General features: G+C 39.8%; 1 protein-coding gene across 2 annotated transcripts in view; it reads right to left on the reverse strand.

Annotated features, from left to right (window-relative positions):
• Positions 1-21488, reverse strand: part of RASA3 (RAS p21 protein activator 3) — a 254071-nt gene that overhangs the window by 48858 nt on the left and 183725 nt on the right. For both annotated transcript variants that reach the window (XM_037897369.1, XM_037897364.2), the window contains exon 5: positions 21373-21449. In XM_037897369.1, the coding sequence (XP_037753297.1) occupies positions 21373-21449 (77 nt within the window). The remainder of the gene's footprint in view (positions 1-21372; positions 21450-21488) is intronic.

A 21488-nucleotide genomic window follows, 5' to 3' on the forward strand; every position in this document is an offset into this window, starting at 1 on the left:
GAGGGGGAATTTGATAGCTGCTTTCAACTACCTGAAAGGGGGTTCCAAAGAGGATGGATCTAGACTGTTCTCAGTGGTAGCAGATGACAGAACAAGGAGTAATGGTCTCAAGTTGCAGTGGGGGAGGTTTAGGTTGGATATTAGGAAAAACTTTTTCACTAGGAGGGTGGTGAAGCACTGGTATGCGTTACCTAGGGAGGTGGTGGAATCTCCTTCCTTAGAGGTTTTTAAGGCCCGGCTTGACAAAGCCCTGGCTGGCTGGAATGATTTAGTTGGGGATTGGTCCTGCTTTGAGCAGGGGGTTGGACTAGATGACCTCCTGAGGTCCCTTCCAACCCTGATATTCTATGATTCTATGACATACCTTTCGTATTATTCAAGGGTGCATGTTGTGTGGGTACATGTGTGTTGAAGGAAAAGAAACAGCAATATTCACAAAGTAGTTCCAGTTTGAGACATTGGGTGAAATCCTTGCTCCATTCAAATCAATAGCAAAACTTCCCTTGACTTGAGTGGGGACAAAATTTCACCCACTATTTTAAATATCAGAGAAGGGGCTGCACAGTATTCCTTGTTTCCTTCACAAAGTTTTCCATATGAACCTCTGGGAGCCTCAGGACACAGAGATTTTTACACACAGAATGCAAAATATTTTCAATGGCATGGCATGTCAACCTGGTTTCAACTTTTGGCTTACTTGTGGCATTTAGCCAGATGATCTAGGCAAATACTAAAGGCAATTATTCTGATTTTTCTCCTAAAAAACCTAAAAATTCCATATAAAAAAACCAGGAGGGAAATCGGGAAATGCCAATGCTAACATTACAAGCCAGCTTTAACTTTGCCCTTCTTGTTTGTGTGCATTATGACCTCAATTCAGCAAAGTCCTTTACCATGTGCCTAACTTTAAGTGAAATTTTACAGTGCTACAGGGACAATATAATCATTGGAAATCATTAAGAAAGGGATAGATAATAAGACAGAAAATATCATATTGCCTCTATATAAATCCATGGTATGCCCACATCTTGAATATTGCTTGCGGATGTGGTCGCCCCATCTCAAAAAAGATGTATTGGAATAGGAAAAGGTTCAGAAAAGGGCAATGAAAATGATTAGGGGTATGGAACGGCTTCCATATGAGGAGAGATTAATAAGACTGGGACTTTCCAGCTTGGAAAAGAGACGATTAAGGGGGGATATGACAGAGGTCTATAAAATCATGACTGGTGTGGACAAAGTAAATAAGGAAGTGTTATTTACTCCTTCTCATAACACAAGAACTAGGGGCCAAAAAATGAAATTAATAGGCAGCAGGTTTAAAACAAATGAAAGGAAGTATTTTTTCACACAGTCAGTCTGTGGAACTCTTTGCCAGAGGATGTTGTGAAGGTCAAGACTATAACAGGGTTCAAAAGAGAACTAAATAAGTTCATGGAGGATCGGTCCATCAATGGCTATTAGCCAGGATGGGCAGGGATGGTGTCCCTAGCCTCTGTTTGCCAGAAGCTAGGAATGGCGACGGGATGGATCACTTGATGATTCCCTGTTCTGTTCATTTCCTCTGGGGCACCTGGCATTGGCCACTGTCGGAAGACAGGATACTGGGCTAGATGGACCTTTGTTGTGACCCACTATGGCCATTCTTATGTTTTCTTAATATACAAAGACAATGCATAAAGTATAATGACTAAATAAAGGGCTAATGTAAGAGAAAAATGAGTTAAGACAAAGTTATTAGGAAAGAAGGATCAATATTACATTAAAACCACAATAACAAAATCTGAAGAGAAGTTTAATTAAATTAAATGCAAAAGCAAAATAACACCAACACTTGTATAAGTCTAACCTGACCCTATTCCACTAAAGAGGACTTTTTCCAGAGTTTCATTTTGTAAAATAAGAGTCTCAGAATTTTTGTACAGTATAACTCACATGGATTTTTTTTTTCATTTTTCTGCTGCTAATAATATGAAAACCAATTAGAGAGGTCTCCACATTGTGGCTCAAAATACCAAGGCTGGCTCCTAATAACAGCTTTAGGAAGATATTTAAAAAACCGCACATATACACAAGACCCATCTGGCACGCTACAGAAAGGAAGCAGAATAAAAACTGTGTGTCAACCATACTGTTCTCGCAGGACAGGAAGTTAATTCATTAGCAGTTTAATCATTTTATGAATAACTTATAAAAGAGCTGCAAGCTCCCTTAAAGACAAATAAGAATAAAAAGATGTTCTGTAGTGTTAATATTAAAAAAATCGAGTTAAATTCTCTTAGCTGAAGACACCTCAAGGCCCTTAATGAGGACACATGCAGTAACACACAGATGCTCAGTGGAATTTTAAAAATGTGCACTTAATGACCATTACATCTGCCTTGGCATCAGTACTGCATTTTATTACATGGAATAACAGTTCAGGCATGAGAGAACAAAGAGAAATTACTGGTAAGGAGAAGGAAAGATTTTTAGAAGAAGCAGCTTTTCAGAGGAGACAGAGACCCAAATGCAGGTAGCAGCGTCACAGAAAGTGCAAAGCAGAGTGTGTGAAAAGAAACAAAGGGAGTAGTAAGGCAAGAGGAACAGAAGCAGCATACTGAATGAGTAGGGGAGTAGTAAGGAACAGATCCGAGATGTGAGGAGAGATGAAGTTATGTAGGGCCTTGTACGTGAAGTGAAGTATTTCCAGTTGGATGCAGGAAGAAAGGAAACCAGGTATTCAAGGACTGGGTGACCTGAAAAGAGCCACTGTAGTGGCATTTGGGATAAAATGGTGTGGTTAGTGGGGAATGTGAGAAGAGAGGAGGACAGAATGGAGGTGGTTATGACAAACAAGGTGAGAGACGATCAGCGCCCAGACAAAGGTTTGAGCTGTGGGGATAATGGATTTGGGCAATATTAAATTGAAGGAATGAGGGACTCTATATATGGGAACAGAATGAAAGGAAGAATCAAAATTAAATAGAGGTTGAGAGTCTGGGAGATGGAAAAGACTGTCATGACAAGTGTCACCAGCTGGCACTGCTACACAGACGTCTTCTATAATCTTTTTCTTAGCTTGAGAAGAAATGACCAGTCTTTGGAAGATATGCTGTGTGGTATTAGTTTGGATATAATAAAAGGTTCAAGGTAGAAGGAGCTGTGAGAGCCGCATGAGAGTTTGTGGTCTGGCTTGGTCTCCAGCTGGAGTCAGTGCTTGAAGCAGAGTTGTTCCCTGGTATTGGGTTGTTATTCCTGAAGAAAATGATTGCCTGCCGGATGTCTGACCCTGTCATGTCAGGACTGGTGCATGTGCACACATAAAATAAGTTACACTTAGAATATACCCAGATTCCAGGTAACTGGTTTCTCTTTCCACTGGGAAGCTGATCTGGAAGGTCCTGGACATCCTCTACAGTTCAACAGATGGGTAACCATATCAGTATTAAAAGATGGAAGGTGAAGAGGGGTCAGGAGAAAAAAATATAAGAAGCCAGTTCTGGAAAGACTGAAATTCAGTGGTGTGGGGACATCAAAGAGGAGATGCAAGGAGCAGGAGAATTTCAGGAACATGGACAGATTTGGGAATCACTCACAGAGGTGGCAGGTGAAGCCATGGGAATGGATCAGGTTGCCAAGAGAGTAGTGAGAAAAGAAGAAGAGATGAATCTTTGAGATAGATGGAGAGGAGAGAATAAAGGAGCCACTTAAGATGACAAGAAGCAAGGCAGAACAACAAAGAACACAACGGAGGTAAGCAAAAATGAGAAAAGTGTTCTAAAGAGACAAGAGGGTTCAACTGCGAGAAAAGAACAGTAAGACAAAAGAAGCACCTTCTAGCCTTAGCTAAGAGTTCTCAAATTCTGACACGATGGGCCAAATAGGGGGCAGAATTACTCCATTCTGGTCACAGACTGGGTGTTTTAAATAAAGATCTTGACAAGTAAATAAATAATGTGTATCTACAGACATTCCTAACTCTGGCTACAACTGTCACAGGAAAGAGTACAGAAGATAAAGTCATCTCATCTCAGAACACATTTCTTCCAAAAGGCCGACAAACCTCCAAACTCCCTGCAAATAAATGTTAGTCAGTTGGCTGAAAGTTTAAAATACAAACTTCAGCTTTAAAACAAAATGAACAAAAGTTGCAGAACTACCAGGATGGAAGCTCAGCTAATTTATTTTTTCATCTCTACCTACTCCCCAAAAATCTGCACTTTCTGTGCCTATACAAGTATAAAAACAAAGTTCTTTTTAACTCCTTCTTAGGTGTATAGATATCTTACATATTTTGTAAATCTTTCTTGATTTTTTCATGTAGATTCCCACTTCACATAATTTGCAAACGTAATTAGAGATACTGCAGCAAATACATCTATTTTAATAAATAAAAGTAAATAATTCACATTTAAGAATATAAATAAATCAATGATTATTTACATACACAAAAAACAAGCAACGGTGCTTCTGAAGTGCTACATAAAGTCCTCAGTCTTCTGGAGACCACATCTGGTATGTCCTGGCTCAAGTGAAGCACATGTAACTGCTAACAGTACAGAAGTGAAATACTGTGTCTTCAAAAACATAAACTGAAATACATAAAACTCAAACAACTTTGGCTGCATGCATATGAGTAATCAGTAGGGCTGTCAAGCAATTAAAAAAATTCATTGTGATTAAAAAAATTAATCGTGATTAATCGCACTGTTAAAAAATAATAGAATACCATTTATTTAAATATTTGTGGAGTTTTCTACATTTTCAAATATATAGATTTCAATTACAACACAGAATACAAAGTGTACAATGCTCACTTTATATTTATTTTTGATTACAAGTATTTGCACTGTAAAAAAAATAGTATTTTTCAACTCACCTAATACAAGTACTGTAGTGCAATCTCTTTATCATGAAAGTTGAATTTACAAATGTAGAATTATGTACAAAAAACCTTGAATTCCAAAATAAAACAATGTAAAATTTTAGAGCCTGCAAGTCCACTCAGTCATACTTCTTGTTCAGCCAATCACTGAGACAAACAAGTTTGTTTACATTTGCAGAAGATAATGCTGCCTGCCTCTTGTTTACAATGTCACCTGAAAGTGAGAACAGGCGCTCGCATGGCACTGTTGTAGCCAGCATCGCAAGATATTTATGTGCCAAATGCACTAAAGATTCATATGTCCCTTCATGCTTCAACCATGCTCACTTTCATTATCTGAGCCAGATGCCACCAGCAGAAGGTTGATTTTCTTTTTTGGTGGTTTGGGTTCTGTAGTTTCTGCATTGGAGTGTTGCTCTTTTAAGACTTCTGAAAGCTTGCTCCACACCTCATCCCTCTCAGATTTTGGAAGGTACTTCAGATTCTTAAACCTTGGGTTGGGTGCTGTAGCTATCTTTAGAAATCTGATATTGGTACCATCTTTGCGTTTTGTGAAATCTGCAGTGAAAGTGTTCTTAAAATGAACAACATATGCTGGGTCATCATCCAAGATGGCTATAACATGAAATGTATGGCAGAATGTGGGGAAAAGGGAGCAGGGGAAATACAATTCTCTGCCAAGGAGTTCAGTCACAAATTTAATTAACACATTTTTTAAACGAGTGTCATCAGCATGGAAGCATGTCCTCTGGAATGGTGGCAGAAGCATGAAGGGGCATATGAATGTTTAGCATATCTGGCATGTAAATACCTTGCAATGCCAGCTACAAAATGCCATGCAAATGCCTGTTCTCACTTTCAGGAGACATTGTAAAGAAGAAGAGGGCAACATTATCTCCTGTAAATGCGAACAAACTTGTTCCTCTTAGCAATTGGCTGAACAAGAAGTAGGACAGAGTGGACTTGTAGGCGCTGAAGTTTGACATTGTTTTGTTTTTGAGTGCAGTTATGTAACAAAAAAAATCTACATTTGTAAATTGCACTTTCACAACAAAGACTGCACTACAGTACTTGTATGAGGTGAACTGAAAAATGCTATTTCTTTTGTTCACCATTTTTACAGTGCAAATATCTGTAATAAAAATATACAATTTGATTTCAATTACAACACAGAACACAATATATGTGAAAATGCAGAAAAAACATCCAAAATATTTAATAAGTTTCAATTGGTATTCTATTGTTTAACGGTGCAATTAAAACTGCGATGAATCCTGATTGATTTTTTTAAATCGCGATTAATTTTTTTTGAGTTAACTGTGATTAATTGACAGCCCTACTAACTAGAGAGATACTGATTTTGATTAACAACTTTGTATTATTAAAGGGCAGTGATCTCTAGTTAGATGCAATACTTTCATTAATTAATGCAAACTGAACTGATTCACCAGCAATACTTAAATACTTAAATAAAGCAATACTTATTATGTTTTATGACTTCTCAGAGTAATGCAGGCAAACTATATAACACTTTCCGATTCTCTTCTCAAAACTAATACGTGTGTCAAAGGTGACACCAAAAAAGGGATTTTATGCCTTATTAATCAGAGAGTAACCAAAACCCCCCCAGAAACACACCTCCTTGTTATAAAATAATATGCTGCAACTCCGCAAGTAATTAGTGAGAGAATTTCAGGATGACTCAACCCTACATTATAGACTGGGATTGTTAGAAACTTTAAAAAAAAAAACAAAAAAAACCCACCACCATCCAAAATGCAGCGAATCAGGAAAATACCATTGTAATTGACATTCAACAGTATAATCCCAGGTACTCATTCTCTTGAAAGTAGATAGCAGATCTGTAATAACATTAGGAAAGTAAACCAAAAATAAAATAAATGTAACCCATCATTTAGTGGGACTGAGTTAATGCACAAAAACCAGAAAGTGAAATTGTGCCATCTTCTTTCACTGCTCTGACAGTTCAAAGTGAATCAGGTTTGTAAAGTTCTGTTTAATTCACAGTATTCACAGGACCACAAGAAAGATGTTCCTTCCAAACAAGAACACCACACAGACAAAACCTGCACAGTTTTAATACATTTTCCCATGAAATTAACTCTAAAAAAATATGCTTGGCTTTACAGAAATACAGGCTAATCAGGATTCATGAACCATTAAATTTAGGAAATTTTCACCAGTCACAGAATGCTGAATTACATATTTTGTTCCCCTCTCCCAGCACTTTCCACAGCTCCTATTAGCCCACTTTCTAGATCAGGTAAATGACAGTGAGCTGCATGTTTCTGAACATTCTCAGTTGCACTGCTGGTCTAGAATACAGAGCTAAGCTCCACACTTATAGTTCTGTCCATTTATAAGGGCACTTGAGAAGAGCCAGGTCTCCTGGAGATTATTTTATACCTTCTACTGCTCTATGACTGGAAGATTCACATTGTACATACGTACAAGACGGCACTACTAGCTGACATCAGAAAAGGACATATCAAGTCATGTCACACCGTGGAAAAGCTAAAAGGAATGGCTCAAAACACAAAAAACTTCCACTAGAAGTAAAGCTTTCCTATTCTTGCATCTTCCTGCATTACAACTGGACAAACACGTATTTAAATATTAAAAATAAAATAATTGTTAAGGTACTGCAAAAATGTACACATGGGCTGACCTTGCCTGATGTCCCTTATTTTTCAAATGCTCTCAACCTGGGTGCTGCAGGGAATAGTGTTCATGATTTGCTAAGTGGCTCTTCTCACCTCTAAGCGGCTACTGAAGCACTGCCCTAGCACAGTGCCACGGTGCAGTCTGCAGTTGGATATTCAGTCTTTCAAATCAGACATTAAATGTCTTGACCAGTTGGGGTTGTTAGACATTCCATGGCATTTCCCCCACCACAAAGGTAAGGGTATTAGCCCTGGTGTCCTGGCTAACCTGAAGTGTTAACATTCTATTTAACAAGTTTCCAGTTGGATACAATATTCTATTTTGCTTCTACCCTAAAAGGGCATTGACTTCTTCTGAGCCCACTTAAAAGCTATCATGTTCCAACCCAGAGGAGGATGTACTTCATTTGTGAATGAAGTGATTTTTGCATATTCCCTGTTCTGTGCAGCTTTGTAAAGCACTTTGGGATCTTTTGGAGTGAAAGACAATGTAAATAAAAGACTTTTTTGGATTATTTATGTTCTTTGGTTATTTAAATCTTTTAAGAAAACATTTCAAAACCACCATTCAAATTAGGGCATGGTCAAGTAGCTATTCTGGTATAACCAGCCCTAATTAATATCCTATATTTGCTGCATAATTTCAGTTATTATACAAGCAGCTCAGATCCATGTTCATATTAATGCAATTTTTAAAGCTTCAGATACATTATGCACTTTATAACTAACTTACTAGTTTTCTCCATAGATTTTAAGGCCAGAAGGGACTATGTTTTCATCTAGTCTGACCTCCTACATTACATGAGCCAAAACCCTCACCCGATAATTTCTGCATCAAACTCATAACTTCTGTTTGAGATAGAGCATATCTTTTAAAAAGATATCCAAGCTTTTCTCTCTGATCTCTTTTATTTATAGTAATTTTAGGTGTTACTTCTAACAAGAGTAGATAAGAACATAAGAATGGCCATACTGGGTCGGACCAATGGTCCATCTAGCCCAGTATCCGGTCTTCTAACAATGGCCAGTGCCGAATGCTTCGGCGGGAATGAACAGAACAGCAAAATTATTGAGTGATCCATTTGCTGTCGTCCAGTCCCAGCATCTGGCAGTCAGAGGCCTAGGGACACCCAGAGCAAGGGATTGCTTCTCTGACCATCGTGGATAATAGCCATTCAGTGACCTATCCTCCAAAAATTTATCTAATTCTTATTTGAACCCAGTTATACTTTTGGCTTTTACACCATCCTCTGGCAATGAGTTGGACACGCTGACTGTGCACTCTGTGAAGAAGTACTTCTTTATGTTAGTTTTAAATTTGCTGCCCATTAATTTCATTGGGTGACTCCTGGTCCTGTGAAGTAGTAAATAACACTTTCTTATTCACTTTCTCCATACCATTCATGGTTTTATAGAACTGCCTTAGTCGTCTCTTTTCTAAACTGAACAGTTCCAGTCTTTTTAATCTCTCCTCATACGGACACTGTTCCGTACCCCTAATCATTTCTCTTGCCCTTCTCTGAACTTTTTCCAATTTGAATACATCTTTTTCGATATAGGGTGACCAGAACTGCCCAAGGTATGGGCATACCATAGATTTATATAGTAGCATAACGATAATTGTTATCTTATCCCTTTTCCTACTGGTTCCTAGCATTCTGTTAAGCATTTTTGACGGCCACTGAACATTGAGTAGATGTTTTCAAAGAACTATCCACGACTCCAAGATCCTTTTATTGAGTGGTAGGACCTCATCATTTTGTATGTACAGTTGGGATTATGTTTTCTAATGTGCATTACTCTGCACTCATCAACACTGAATTTCATCTGCTGTTTTGTTATCCAGTCACCCAGTTTTCTGAGATCCCTTTGTAACTCTTCACAGTCAGCTTTGGTCTTACCTATCTAGAGTAGTTTCGTATCATCTGCAAACTTTGCCACCATACTGTTTACCCCCTTTTTCAGATCATTTATGAACAGCACTGGTCCCAGTACAGACTTTGGGGGACTCTACTATTTACCTCTCTGCACTGTGAAAACCGACCATTTATTCCTACCCTTTGTTTTCCTAACTTTTAACAAGTTACCGATCCATGACCTTCCTTCTTATCCTTTGCTTGCTTAAGAACCTTTAGTGTGGGACCTTGTAAAAAGCCCAATTACACTAGATCAACTGTATCACTGTTGTCCAAATGCTTGTTGACTCCCGCAAAGAATTTGAATAGATTGGTGAGGCATGATTTCCCTTTACAGAAGCCATGTTGATTCTTCCCGAACAAATTATGCTCATCTAAGTGTCTGATAATTCTGTTATTTTACTATAGCTTCAGCCAGTTTGCCTTGTACTGAAATTAGGCTTAGACTGTAATTGCCAAGACTGCTTCTGGGAACCTTTTTACAGAAAAAAAAAAAAAACCTGCGTTACATTAGCTATCATCTGGTACAGAGGCTGATTTAAGCAGCAGGTTACATATCATAGTTAGTAGTTCTGCAATTTCATATTTCAGCTCCTTCAGAACTCTTGGGTGAATACCATCTGGTCCCGATGACTTACAACTGTTTAATTTATCAATTTGTTCCAAAACCACCTCTACTGACACCTCAGTCTGGGACAGTTCATCAGGTCTGTCACCTAAAAAGGATGGCTCAGATTTGGGAATTTCCCTCACATCCTCCACAGCAAAGAGTGATGCAAAGAATTCATTTACCTTCTCCGCAACAGCCTTATCTTCCTCGAGTGTTCCTGTAGTCCCTTGATTATCCAGTGGCATCACTAACAGGCAGGCTTCCTGCTTCTGATGGCCTTTAAAAAATTGTCTGTGTCTTTAGATAGTTGCTCTTGAAATTCTTTTTTGGCCTGCCTAATTATACTTTTACACTTGACTTCACTAAAGATAAAAGATTTTCAGGGAAAAGTTTGTTTTTTAAGTTGGATCATATCCCATAACATTGCTCCTTTGAGAGTTCCATTAAAACAATAAATATGGTCCATGCTGGTGAAGCTGTGAAAATAGCCACATCACAATTTTTCCAGGATTAAATTGCCTAGTTGCATTATGTTACATACTGCACTCGTTAAAGAACTGTTTGATGCAGGTCTGCTCTTTAAATGGGTTCACAACACATTTCTACCTACCTACACTCAAAAGGAATTCAAAAGCTCCCTTTGCTTGCCATTAGTTATGACACAGAAGCGGCAGGTAAAGGATACAGCAACTCAGTATACTGTCAATAATGAGTGGCAAAAGAAAACTGCACACGACTCCATTTGTAAAGTAGCGGTCTTTTCACTTACACACTGTAAAACACAGAAACACCGAATGACACTAAAAAACTGATTTTCAGTGATGGCATCCTAATTTCCCCTTGGTTTCTATTGAAGTTTTCTATAGGATTTTTAGAAGTGGCCACATTCTAGACCACAGTGTGCTTAGTATTGCATAAGTGTACAATGGGTAGGGTGCAAGTAGCTTAACTTGCAGTCTGTGAATAAGGGCCAAGCAGGCCTGACATGCAGGAGGGAGTCTGCTCTTCACAGCAAGGGCTCTGGCTAGCATTCTGCCTCTCAGTGCTTCTCAAAGCATGGTGTTGCTCTACACTGCTCTCAACACAGAGCTATCTTAAAGGCATCACAGAGCTCTCTGGCATAGGTAGAATATTCAGACTTCCTTTCCCATGACACACACAGCATCTTGAGAATGGTATTGCTGAAAACCAATTGGTCTATCTCCAACTTTCATGGGGAGGTGGAGGGTTGGAAGAAGGAGGGGAAAACATGGCTGAAATCCCCCACCCTCAAATAAGTTAACATGTAAAATTTAATGGCAAAACAACACAACTCTTTTGTACAAACATTAACATTAACAGGATTTCTGATTCTACACAGTTAATTGTACTTTTCTGCTTTTACATACCGAACTGCGCATTAATACACAAAAATGCAATATTCTGCGCTTACATAATATTTTGATTTTGTCTGATTTGCATCATTTCTGTTGATAAGCTGCAAACTGGAAATGTGAAATAAAGTGATTTCTTTTGCATAACTTTCCCTTTCCTACAGTGGAATTGTCTGAGAGTGAAAGGATGCTGTACAATTATTGACCCATAACTGCACATGTACTTATGCAGTTCCCTCCATTCTGACTGGCACTGAGAGTCATGTATGACTACTTCTCAGTAACTGTATGTATGGAAACTCCTTAATTCTAGACAGCCAAAGAAGTGTGTAATCCTAATAGAGCTATTTCTCAGCAAAACCTATAAAGATTATGCAAGCTACTGCAAGCCACTGTCCTCAGAACTCTCCGGTCCATGTATCTATAGCAAACATTGCTGCCTTAGCATCTGAACTATTAACCCTCCTACACTCCCAATAAACTTTTCCTATCACCCTGAATAACTTCAGAGATTACATTTAATTTATTCTTAAAAGGATTTATGCATGAGTTATTCAACTTTCACTTATTAACTCTGAATATGTTTACTACTGCATAAAACAGGAAGCACCCTCAAGTTATTTAAATAACATTGGCACTTAGTGTTGAAATAGACTGACTTAGAATAGACCAGTTCCTGTCTCGCACTTCAAATGCAGCCTTACACATAATGCACAGGCTGTTCAGATGATGGCTTGATCTCACCATGGTGCAGGCTTTAAAATAGTCTCTGCTTGGGGTGGATTATTGCTGAAAGGCCTCACAGAAGCAGTGTAGTTTTAATTACGGTTATGAAGAAAAGGATGTTTGCCTGGAATGTTAGGAAAAGGAACGAGTTTCAAGCATAAGGGAGTGGCACTGAAGGAAGATTTTATACAAAACTGGGGAAAAGGAAGATTGACACTAGGTTTGGGAAGAGCACAGCATCAGGAGGAAATGAGAGATGAGATAAAAGTAGGGGTGGGGAGCCTGGAGGGAGAGGATGAGGATCTTGAACTTAATTCAACCTGCAGAATGAGCAAGATGGTGGAGATTTCAGGGATGATAGAGAAGGGAAGGAGAGGGCTTGGCTGGGTGGCAGGGAAGAAAACTCTTATCTTACTATGGATGTGCATTTCTCCTCCAGCCCATATTCTATCCTGCATACCTTGGACTGGGAAGGACTTCTTTCACAGTACTTCAATTCTGCACTGTCAGATACCAGATGCTATCTGGTTTAATCTCAGATCAAATGTTTTTTCAATTGGTTATGAAACACACAAGATTAAAAACAAGCCCAAGATGCAGTTCTGCAGCAAAATGAAAGGAAAAGGCATATTTTGATGTAGGGCAGTAGTTTTCAACCTTTTTTCATTTGCAGACCCCTACAAAATTTTGAACGGAGGTGTGGATCTCTTTGGAAAGTCAAACTGTGGTCTGCGGACCCCCACCATAGAAGTCTTAAACTGAAAGCTGACTGAACAGAATTCAACTATAATGTTACACATGCTTGGCATAGCATTTGACGCAATGTGAGAAAGAGCAATAAACTGTGGGCTTCTATGGTAATGACAACACTTTTGGGTTTTGACTTGTAGGTGGGGTATGGACATACTTTTGATTAATCAGAAATTCTAACGGAATGCCTGTTCTGGGATCTGAAACTTTACTTTCCATAGTCATCTTTCACAGACCCCTTAGACATAGTCTGTGGGCCCCCAGAGGTCAATGGACCACTGATGTAGGGCATGCTCTCGAGAAAGGGAAGGTTGTGACACATTTTAATGGATGCTTACATTTATTGAAAGTGAAACCCTGAGATTGCATTATGTTAGTAGTAGTTTTTAGTGGATGCAGACAAAAGACAAAATCCTTGCAAATGCGGCTAGGAGCGCTGAGTCATGCACACATTAAACTGGCTAAGTCCCATTCAGCATCACCATTATTTTTGTACTGATTCAGCTCAAATCTTATGCAGGAAAATATACTTATTTGACCCTGAGAAAGTGAGCTCAGAATGGATTTGCTGTGCACTGTACGCCTGCATGACTCATAGTGGCAATTTACTTGAGAGGAAAAAAAGCGTATGTATCGATATACCCTAAAGTACTAACCATCTACTTCCCACATTCCCAAGTAACTGCAGTCTGGCATTGTTTTTAAACTAATGTTCATGTTCTAGCAATGACACTTAAAAACAACTTTATCAAATGGAAAACTAGAAAGATAATATTGTTATTTCCTGTGCTAGAGAATCATATATAAAGCATATAAAGTTTTGTTATACCAAATTTTGAGTAGCTGTTCTCCCTGAAGGCTGGGCTCCCTGTTTTTACACCTGTCAATGTGCAAATAAAGCCTCTAGAGGAAACAGTCACATTTGGGCCTGCAGTGTCATCGATACACAGATGACATTCAGCTCCAAGTCTTCTTTTTAATCAAACCCAGATATTACAGTCACATTATTTGTCCTGACAAATAATATTTGTCCTGACACATTATTTGTATCTGACAAAGTTATGTACTTGTATGAAAGCAAATTAGTCATGCCACAAACCATAAAAGGAGGAAGTAATGCTTGTGAGTAAAAGGAAGCATTTGGATGAATGGGAGGTGTTTTAATTTTACTTGAAAGCACTAAAATATCATGTGTCACAGTTACCGAGCTAGCTGAACTGCAGTCCCCTCTCTGGGTCTCATCCCCACAAGTGAGGAGTCTCAAGCTGTCACATCTCTCATGGTAGAATCATGCAATTCTGCCAGTCAGACCAGGACTTGTGTGCTAACTGTGATTGCCTCCGCTGGTCTGTCTTAGCTTCTGTACCCGCAGTTTTGGCCTTGGGAGCTGTGACCAGTGGTACAGCGACCATACAACTTTTTCAGAATAAAGCATCATTCCTTCTTAACAGTAGGAACACTAAAGAGCACAAGAGCACAAGAATTTTAAACCAGAACAGTCTATGTGCAGAGATATCTATCTGCAGCTTACCTTCCCCCCGCTCCATGATCGCCAGGTAGCCCAACTTCTTTAGACTCCCTCCTGAAGCCTCTCTGTGTCTCAGCCTGTTTCCCCAAACTGTGCCTGATAACTGATCCCACCTCGATGTTGCTCTCTAGAGAGGGACTTTATGACTGGTTAGTATCCTTTTGATCATAGACTCCCCAGCCCTGGCAAAATAAGCCTTTTAACTTTGGTTAATTGGCCCTTCCCAATTAATAGCCCAGCCATAAGTCTCTCAATGACCTTTGAAGTGTTTGCCCCAGAGGGGTCTTATCTCTAGTCACTGTCTCATTTCCTGCTTGTTTTTCCTAACAGACTTTTTTAGGGTACGTCTACACTACAGCAGCACAGCTACAGTGCTGCAGTGGTGGAGACGCTTCCTACCTTGGCGGAAGGGGTTAATCCACCTGTCCAACAGGTGGGAGCTAAGTAGATGGAAGAATTTTTCTATCGACCTAGCCGTCTCTACACGGTGGGTTAGGTTGACCTAACTTCATACTTCAGGGTGCAAAATTTTTCACAACCTAGGCAACGTAGCTAGGTTGATCTAATTTTTAAGTGTAAACCAGGCCTTAGCTCCATATAGTCAGACAGAATCCATCCCCTAAAGCGCTCGGACAACCACAGAGCACATATAGCATTCATAAATTAATGCAGAGCAGCCCCTACATCCTCCACACCATGGTTATAAATGCTTAATTTACCAACCAAACTTGAGCATTACTAATGCATTTGCAGATCTGTGAGTCAGTCATTGGAAGACTATGTTATTGCTATATACAAAAAGCAGCCGTGGCTGCTAATGCCACACAAGTTAAGTCTGTTAGCATTGTCATTTATAAACACGCTTCATGAGCTACAACTCAGCTGTACAAATTTGTTGTTGGAAAAGAACAAAAGAAGCAGAAGAAAAAGCTTTCCAAGAACAGATGTTTTCAAGCTTTTTTAACTTAAGAGACAAGGCATGATGAATGTTAACACTGGAAGGAGCAACCTGGGGACACTGAATAAATACAGACATTTAAATAAATAATTACAGACATGGACTGGGATTTTCAAAGGAGCCAAAGGGAGCTGGGAGACTAGCTCCCATGCAGCTTTAATGAGACTTAAATGCCTTCTTCCCATAGGAACCTTTGAAGTCAGAAGTATTACTTTTGAATGTCTCTACTGGTGTGGCCAAAGTGAGGCTCATGGATTTCTACAATGGAACCTACTGCCCCCCTACACTATTAAGATGCAGATGGACATAACTCCAGGTCCCAGCATGTGACATTGAACTGTTTGATCAAGAAGAAGGCCACTTGGACCATACTGGAGTATCACTTACTGAGTCCTAAAGCCTCTGTATTTCCTGGAGCAAACAGGAGGTGTTGACATATGGGATTTTCAAAGAGGCTCTGCATGCAGCCAGCCACCTGTGCACACTAAGTGGTGGTGAAGAGGCATAGCCTCAGGGTCAGGTGTACACCATCTTTTTCCAGAACTGAATGGGACGTGCTTATGGGACTTGGTTGCCCACATGCGCCTCAAAGTTCTGGACCAGCAGACAAAAAGAAGTTCTCCAATCCTCCTTTTGATGGCCAATGGGTCAGCCACGGCCAACAGGGGACAAAAAGGCAACTAAATGTGTGCTGAGGAACAGGGTGTGTGTGTGTGTGTGTGTGTGTGTGTGTGTGTGTGTGTGTGTGTGTGTGTGTGTGTGTGTGTGTGTGTGTGTGTGTGTGTGTGTGTGTGTGTGTAGGGGGTGGGGGGGGGGAAAGATTTTTGAAGGGGAGGGGAAGGGAGTGAGGAATGCCAGGATCTACTGCGCGCGCACACACTTTTTGCCAGGCATACAGTGCTGTGCAATAGGTGCACAACAGTAGTTAGTCTATATTAATGTGATATGTAGGGAGCCAGCCACACAGCCTTATGCATATTTTCTTTTTCATTGTGGGAGTGAGTCTGCACTATGCATTCAGGCCAGAGTCATCACTGAATGGGCTGCAGCCTCACACTCTCTTTATAGGATGAGCCTATAGCTTAAGTCCTCCCCTGTGTTTCAATCTAGAGACTCACAAGACTGACATTCTGAGGGTTGGGGCTAGGAGAGAGCAAGATGCCGGTTGAAAACTCCCTCAAACAAAGCCAGTTCCTTCAGGGCCCACTGCAAGTCCTCAGTGGGGTGATGAACAGCATAAGATAGAGTTCGTTTTCATTGATAGGGGGAGCGCCTGGGGACACTGCCAGCCTAGCACAGTGCCTGAATCTCTTCTTTTCTAATCCACTAATGCTTCTCCTTCTAATCTCGGTGACAGAGCTCCAGCCTGGGAGACTGTGTGGTGGCAGTTGCCAGAGCCACTACAGAACGCTGAGAAACCACAACAGCTTAGTGGGTTAGGGCTAAATGACAGCATTGACTGCTTCCAGGGGAGAAGTTACACGTTTTCTTTTTCCCTTTGCAGCAGCTAAGAAAGCCTAAAGTGCTTTATGGGTTTTATTTTCTTTCCCGTCTGTTTAAGTGTTCAGTGCACAGCACTTCTAATGATCCATTTCACTGATGTTTTATTTAGATAAAATGCACCTGTCCAGCTTGATGCTCATGGTGTGTTCCAGCAGACCAAGGAGCCAGCTGCTTTCAGGCCCGGCGAAACTAGAGGAGGTGGTGGCGGCGGCAGTGTGCACAAAGGTAGAAGGCAAGTGTAACAAGGGTCTGACAGGAGGTGTGTTGACAAGAGACTGATCTTTATTTACTCGTGCCAGTGGGTATGTCTCAATGGGTAAAAAGGGTGCATTGGGTCTCTGGCCAAGCCTAATTTTCAGTCTGCTGGCACAAACATGTATTTGTCTTTTGACAACCGGCACTGTTGGGGGCACAAAAAGTTTGCTCACATCACAAGTTTTTTTGAAAATTTGGCCCACTGGATGCAGCCTTCGATCTCCTGGGAAACTGCAAATCTGCATTGTTCTGGTCTATGTAGTATATAAGAGTATTTATAGAATAGCTCCAAACCAGTTATCTCAGGACAGTTTCTATTTTCTAAATACTATTGTTAAAAATAATAAACTACAAACAATCCTGTTGAACAACATTGACATTTAAATTAAATCCACAAAAGCCAGGAAATGAAGAGTTAAATGAGAAAGCCTGGAGTGTCAACCTGATCTCACAGAGTCTGGCTATTGCAGAATACTGTATGGCATGTGTAGGGATAATACAAAATGATTAGCACTGCAGAAAAAGCTGAAATAAAAGAAATAAAAAGCATGAGAAAAGCCTTAAAATGTGATTTGCTGAAAAATGCCAGATGTAATCATTTTAGGTTCTCTTTCACATATGAGAGCTTTATCTTATTTGCTCACTAAAAGTACAATCTCAACCTTGCTTTAAGCACTTCCATGTCCTATTCACAACAAAGCCAAGAGCCTTGACATATCTATAATGGTTGTTCCATCCCTCTATTTCATTGAGTCTCTACTTTTCATTCATAAACTATTTCATAAAAGGAAGGTTCCACCCTCCCTTCCCTCTCCATCGTCCTTCCTCTGGCATTTTCCATCTACACAGATCATGGGAGGAGATTTCTTTGTTAAGCAATTACTGTGTTCTCTCCTTATATGGCTAGAATCAAATCATGCCTGAGTGAGCGAGGAGTCAGCTGGTGGAAAAGTCACATAGCAGGAATCTGCAAGGGCTTTATATATCCAGCTAAAACAATAATTTAAAAAGATACTGCATGAAAAATTCCAGACTATTTTGCAGTGTTGTTTCCGATCTAATCACCTCTCCTTTCCTTCTGCACTTGCTTTCTTTCCCTCCTCTAATGATATGTACGGCCATCATAAACTGTACCAAAGGATTTTAAGTGTTTTATCCACATGCTCTATAAATGCTTATCTTCTCTGCCTCCCCTTCTAAACTCCAAACCTTCCTGCCCACTCACAGTAGTGAACAACATACAGGGGCACTTCCAAGGCCAGGCACAGCAGGAACGGTGTGCTCAGATCAGTTACAGAGCAAATAGCAGGAGAGTGGGAAGGACCGTCAGTAGGATAAAAGTTTTCTTAGATTCCTATTTACAGGTTTTGTTTTGAGGGCCAGTGGGTTTTAAAATTGTAACATGGGTCATGGGAGCTGTGATCTGTTACCAAGGGCTCAGAGGTTAGAAACTAAGGATTTCTGAATATTGAGCTAATACACACTATTTATTGAACAATACCTTGTGAGTCAAGGTTACAGTATGCATCCGATGAAGTGAGCTGTAGCTCACGAAAGCTCATGCTCAAATAAATTGGTTAGTCTCTAAGGTGCCACAAGTCCTCCTTTTCTTTTTGAGGTTACAGAATGCTTCACAAACCAATTTAAAATATTTTCAGTGTCCAATAAAAGCAATAGTCTTAAATCCAAGGTCACATAAACAAAGATTCGAATAGGGATTTAAAACTTGTCCACTCGGATGAATATTAGAAAGCGTTAGAAAGGAAATTCCATACCACTCTTGGTATGTAAGATGCTGCTGTTTCCACATCACATATATGCAGCTTCTTGGTAGTACAAGACCTGAACAATAAGTAGAAAGACAATGACCAATTTCCCATTGTTATCATCATCTAGCACTTCAGGAATTTAATTAAAAAAAAACATTGTTACATGTTACAGGTCCGATTTCACTGATGATGTAAAGCACCTAGCTGTGTCAGTCAGTTTACACATTGCTGCCTCATCATGTTTGTACCCATGTATTGGGGGGGAAGGGGGATCTGGGCAGCTATCCCATAGTCCCTCAGCAGATATCTGATTGCCAGAAGACATGCACTCAAAGGCAATAGCAGCACGTGGGGCAGCGTACTCTGGGATGTCCTATTACCGACAGCGCTGGGAAGGACAAGGATCAACCAATCTGGTCACTCAGGCATGAGTAACAGGTCCTGTCTATGTTGCAAAGAACAGTGTTACAGCATGTTTACGGGATGATAGTCATGTGCTAGCCCTAGGCTCCTGGCAAGGGCAAAACACACAGCTGCCATGATTACTAACATTTCGAGCCAGCCATATCACTACTCGGTAATAAGTTTGGTTGACAGCTAAAGTGTAAATGGGGCCTTTTAAATCAAATCATTAGGTTAATTAATATTGAATCTATGATTATAGCTCCAAGTGAAAAAAGTAAAGAATGGGTGAATGAGGAAACAAGACAAGGGTGCCTGGAAGAGAACAAGTGGATGAAAGCAGGCTGCATGTTGGACTGAAAAGTGAGAAAAGGAGGGAGCAAATGAAGAAAAAAACATTGAACCAGGATAAAAATATTCTGCTAAATACACATTCAAGCCAGCTAATTTTGTTAAGAGCTTTTCCTCCTTGGGAAAAAGACTTGTTATGGAGCCAGCCCTTTAAAAATCCATCCTCCCACACTTCACTACCGCCTCAGGAAAAGCAAGCTTTGAAACGCATTTGAGAGGTTTAAAGAGGAGTGAGGAGACTCTCCTTTCTCATGTCAATAAAATGAATCATTTACTTGGGCCATTAACCCAACAAGATTGGCTTCAGCAAAGTTATTAAAAAAAGATATCCAGGCTTAAGTGGAAGCAGGGAGTTGGCGTTTCTTTCGTCGTCTGTGTTTGTCCTAACATAACGACAGTTAAGACCTCTGAAGCTATCACTAAAAAGTTCTCACAGCACCAACAGCATAAATGGTTTGGGCCCCGACTATTTGAAAGATTGCTTCTCTCTGAGTGATACTGCAGCAGTTGCAGTCAGGAGAGGCTTTCAAGCCAGAAGTCCCCTGGTTTAAAACATAGGGAATTACTCACAAGGGCTCTCTGTGGATGTTCTAGGGAGCTGGAGGTATAATTTCCACCCTCAATCAGAGCTAGTGCACTAAACACAGAAATGTAGCCAAAGTGGCCTGAGCGACAGGACGTGCTAGCTGCCCAAGTTCATAGCTAGGGTTTCAGATGGGATCATACATGGGGCAGCTAGCCCCACCCACTGTAGCTACACTTTTATTTTAGTGCACTAGCTTTGATTGAGCTATTGAAGGTATATCTACCAAAGTTGGAAACTACACCTTCAGGTCCAGTGTAAACATAATCTAAGAGGGATTTTGGAACTCACTCCACTTGCTTGCTTTGGGGTCTGACAGAACTCAAACTTATTAGCCTCAGAGTATTTATTGAGAATCTCATTTCTTCTGCATTTTTCAGTGAGGAGTTGGTGAGATAACTGGGGTAGCTGATTGTGAGTTTGCTGTTATAATTGCTGGTGGACTTTTGATCATTATACATGCTATGTAACGTTCTGTCACTATGCAGGTTACGTTGTGAAGGCACTTGGCTGATATAATCCTATTAAAAGTACAAGGACATTTATGATATCCCTTGCTGTGTTTCTAATATTTATACTGCACCTAGAGGTGGGATAAGATATTGTTTAAATTTTAAAGTAATAGAGACAACCACCTAGCATATATTTGTTTTTTTTCATGAAAAAAAATAATGTAACCTATAAATTGATGAGCAGATCTCAAATAAAAAAGTAGGTGATTTAAAGTTTAGAGCTCAAAAATATTCAATTGTAATAAGTGATTTGGTTCATTAAAGTAATTTTTAAAAATGCTGTATTATAAACTGGTTTCAGAGTAGCAGCCGTGTTAGTCTGTATTCGCAAAAAGAAAAGGAGTACTTGTGGCACCTTAGAGACTAACCAATTTATTTGAGCATAAGCTTTCATGAGCTACAGCTTATGCTCAGATAAATTGGTTAGTCTCTAAGGTGCCACAAGTACTCCTTTTCTTTTTGTGTATTATAAACTGTTTGCATTTGACATATTCCTTCATAACACAGTATTTTCACTAATTTTTAAAAAGGGCAAATCATTGTCAAGTTACCATTATCGTTCTATAGTTACATTTCAGATCTTACCGCGTTGCAAGCTTATGGCACACGACACCAGTGTCTGTTATGACTTCACTCAGTCTCAGCTCTAGGTGTACCTTTCCCTGAAATACAGAATGACATAATGCCACATGAAAATTACA

The sequence above is a fragment of the Chelonia mydas genome, chromosome 1, assembly GCF_015237465.2.
Source record: "Chelonia mydas isolate rCheMyd1 chromosome 1, rCheMyd1.pri.v2, whole genome shotgun sequence".
Classification (NCBI taxonomy): Eukaryota; Metazoa; Chordata; order Testudines; family Cheloniidae; genus Chelonia; species Chelonia mydas.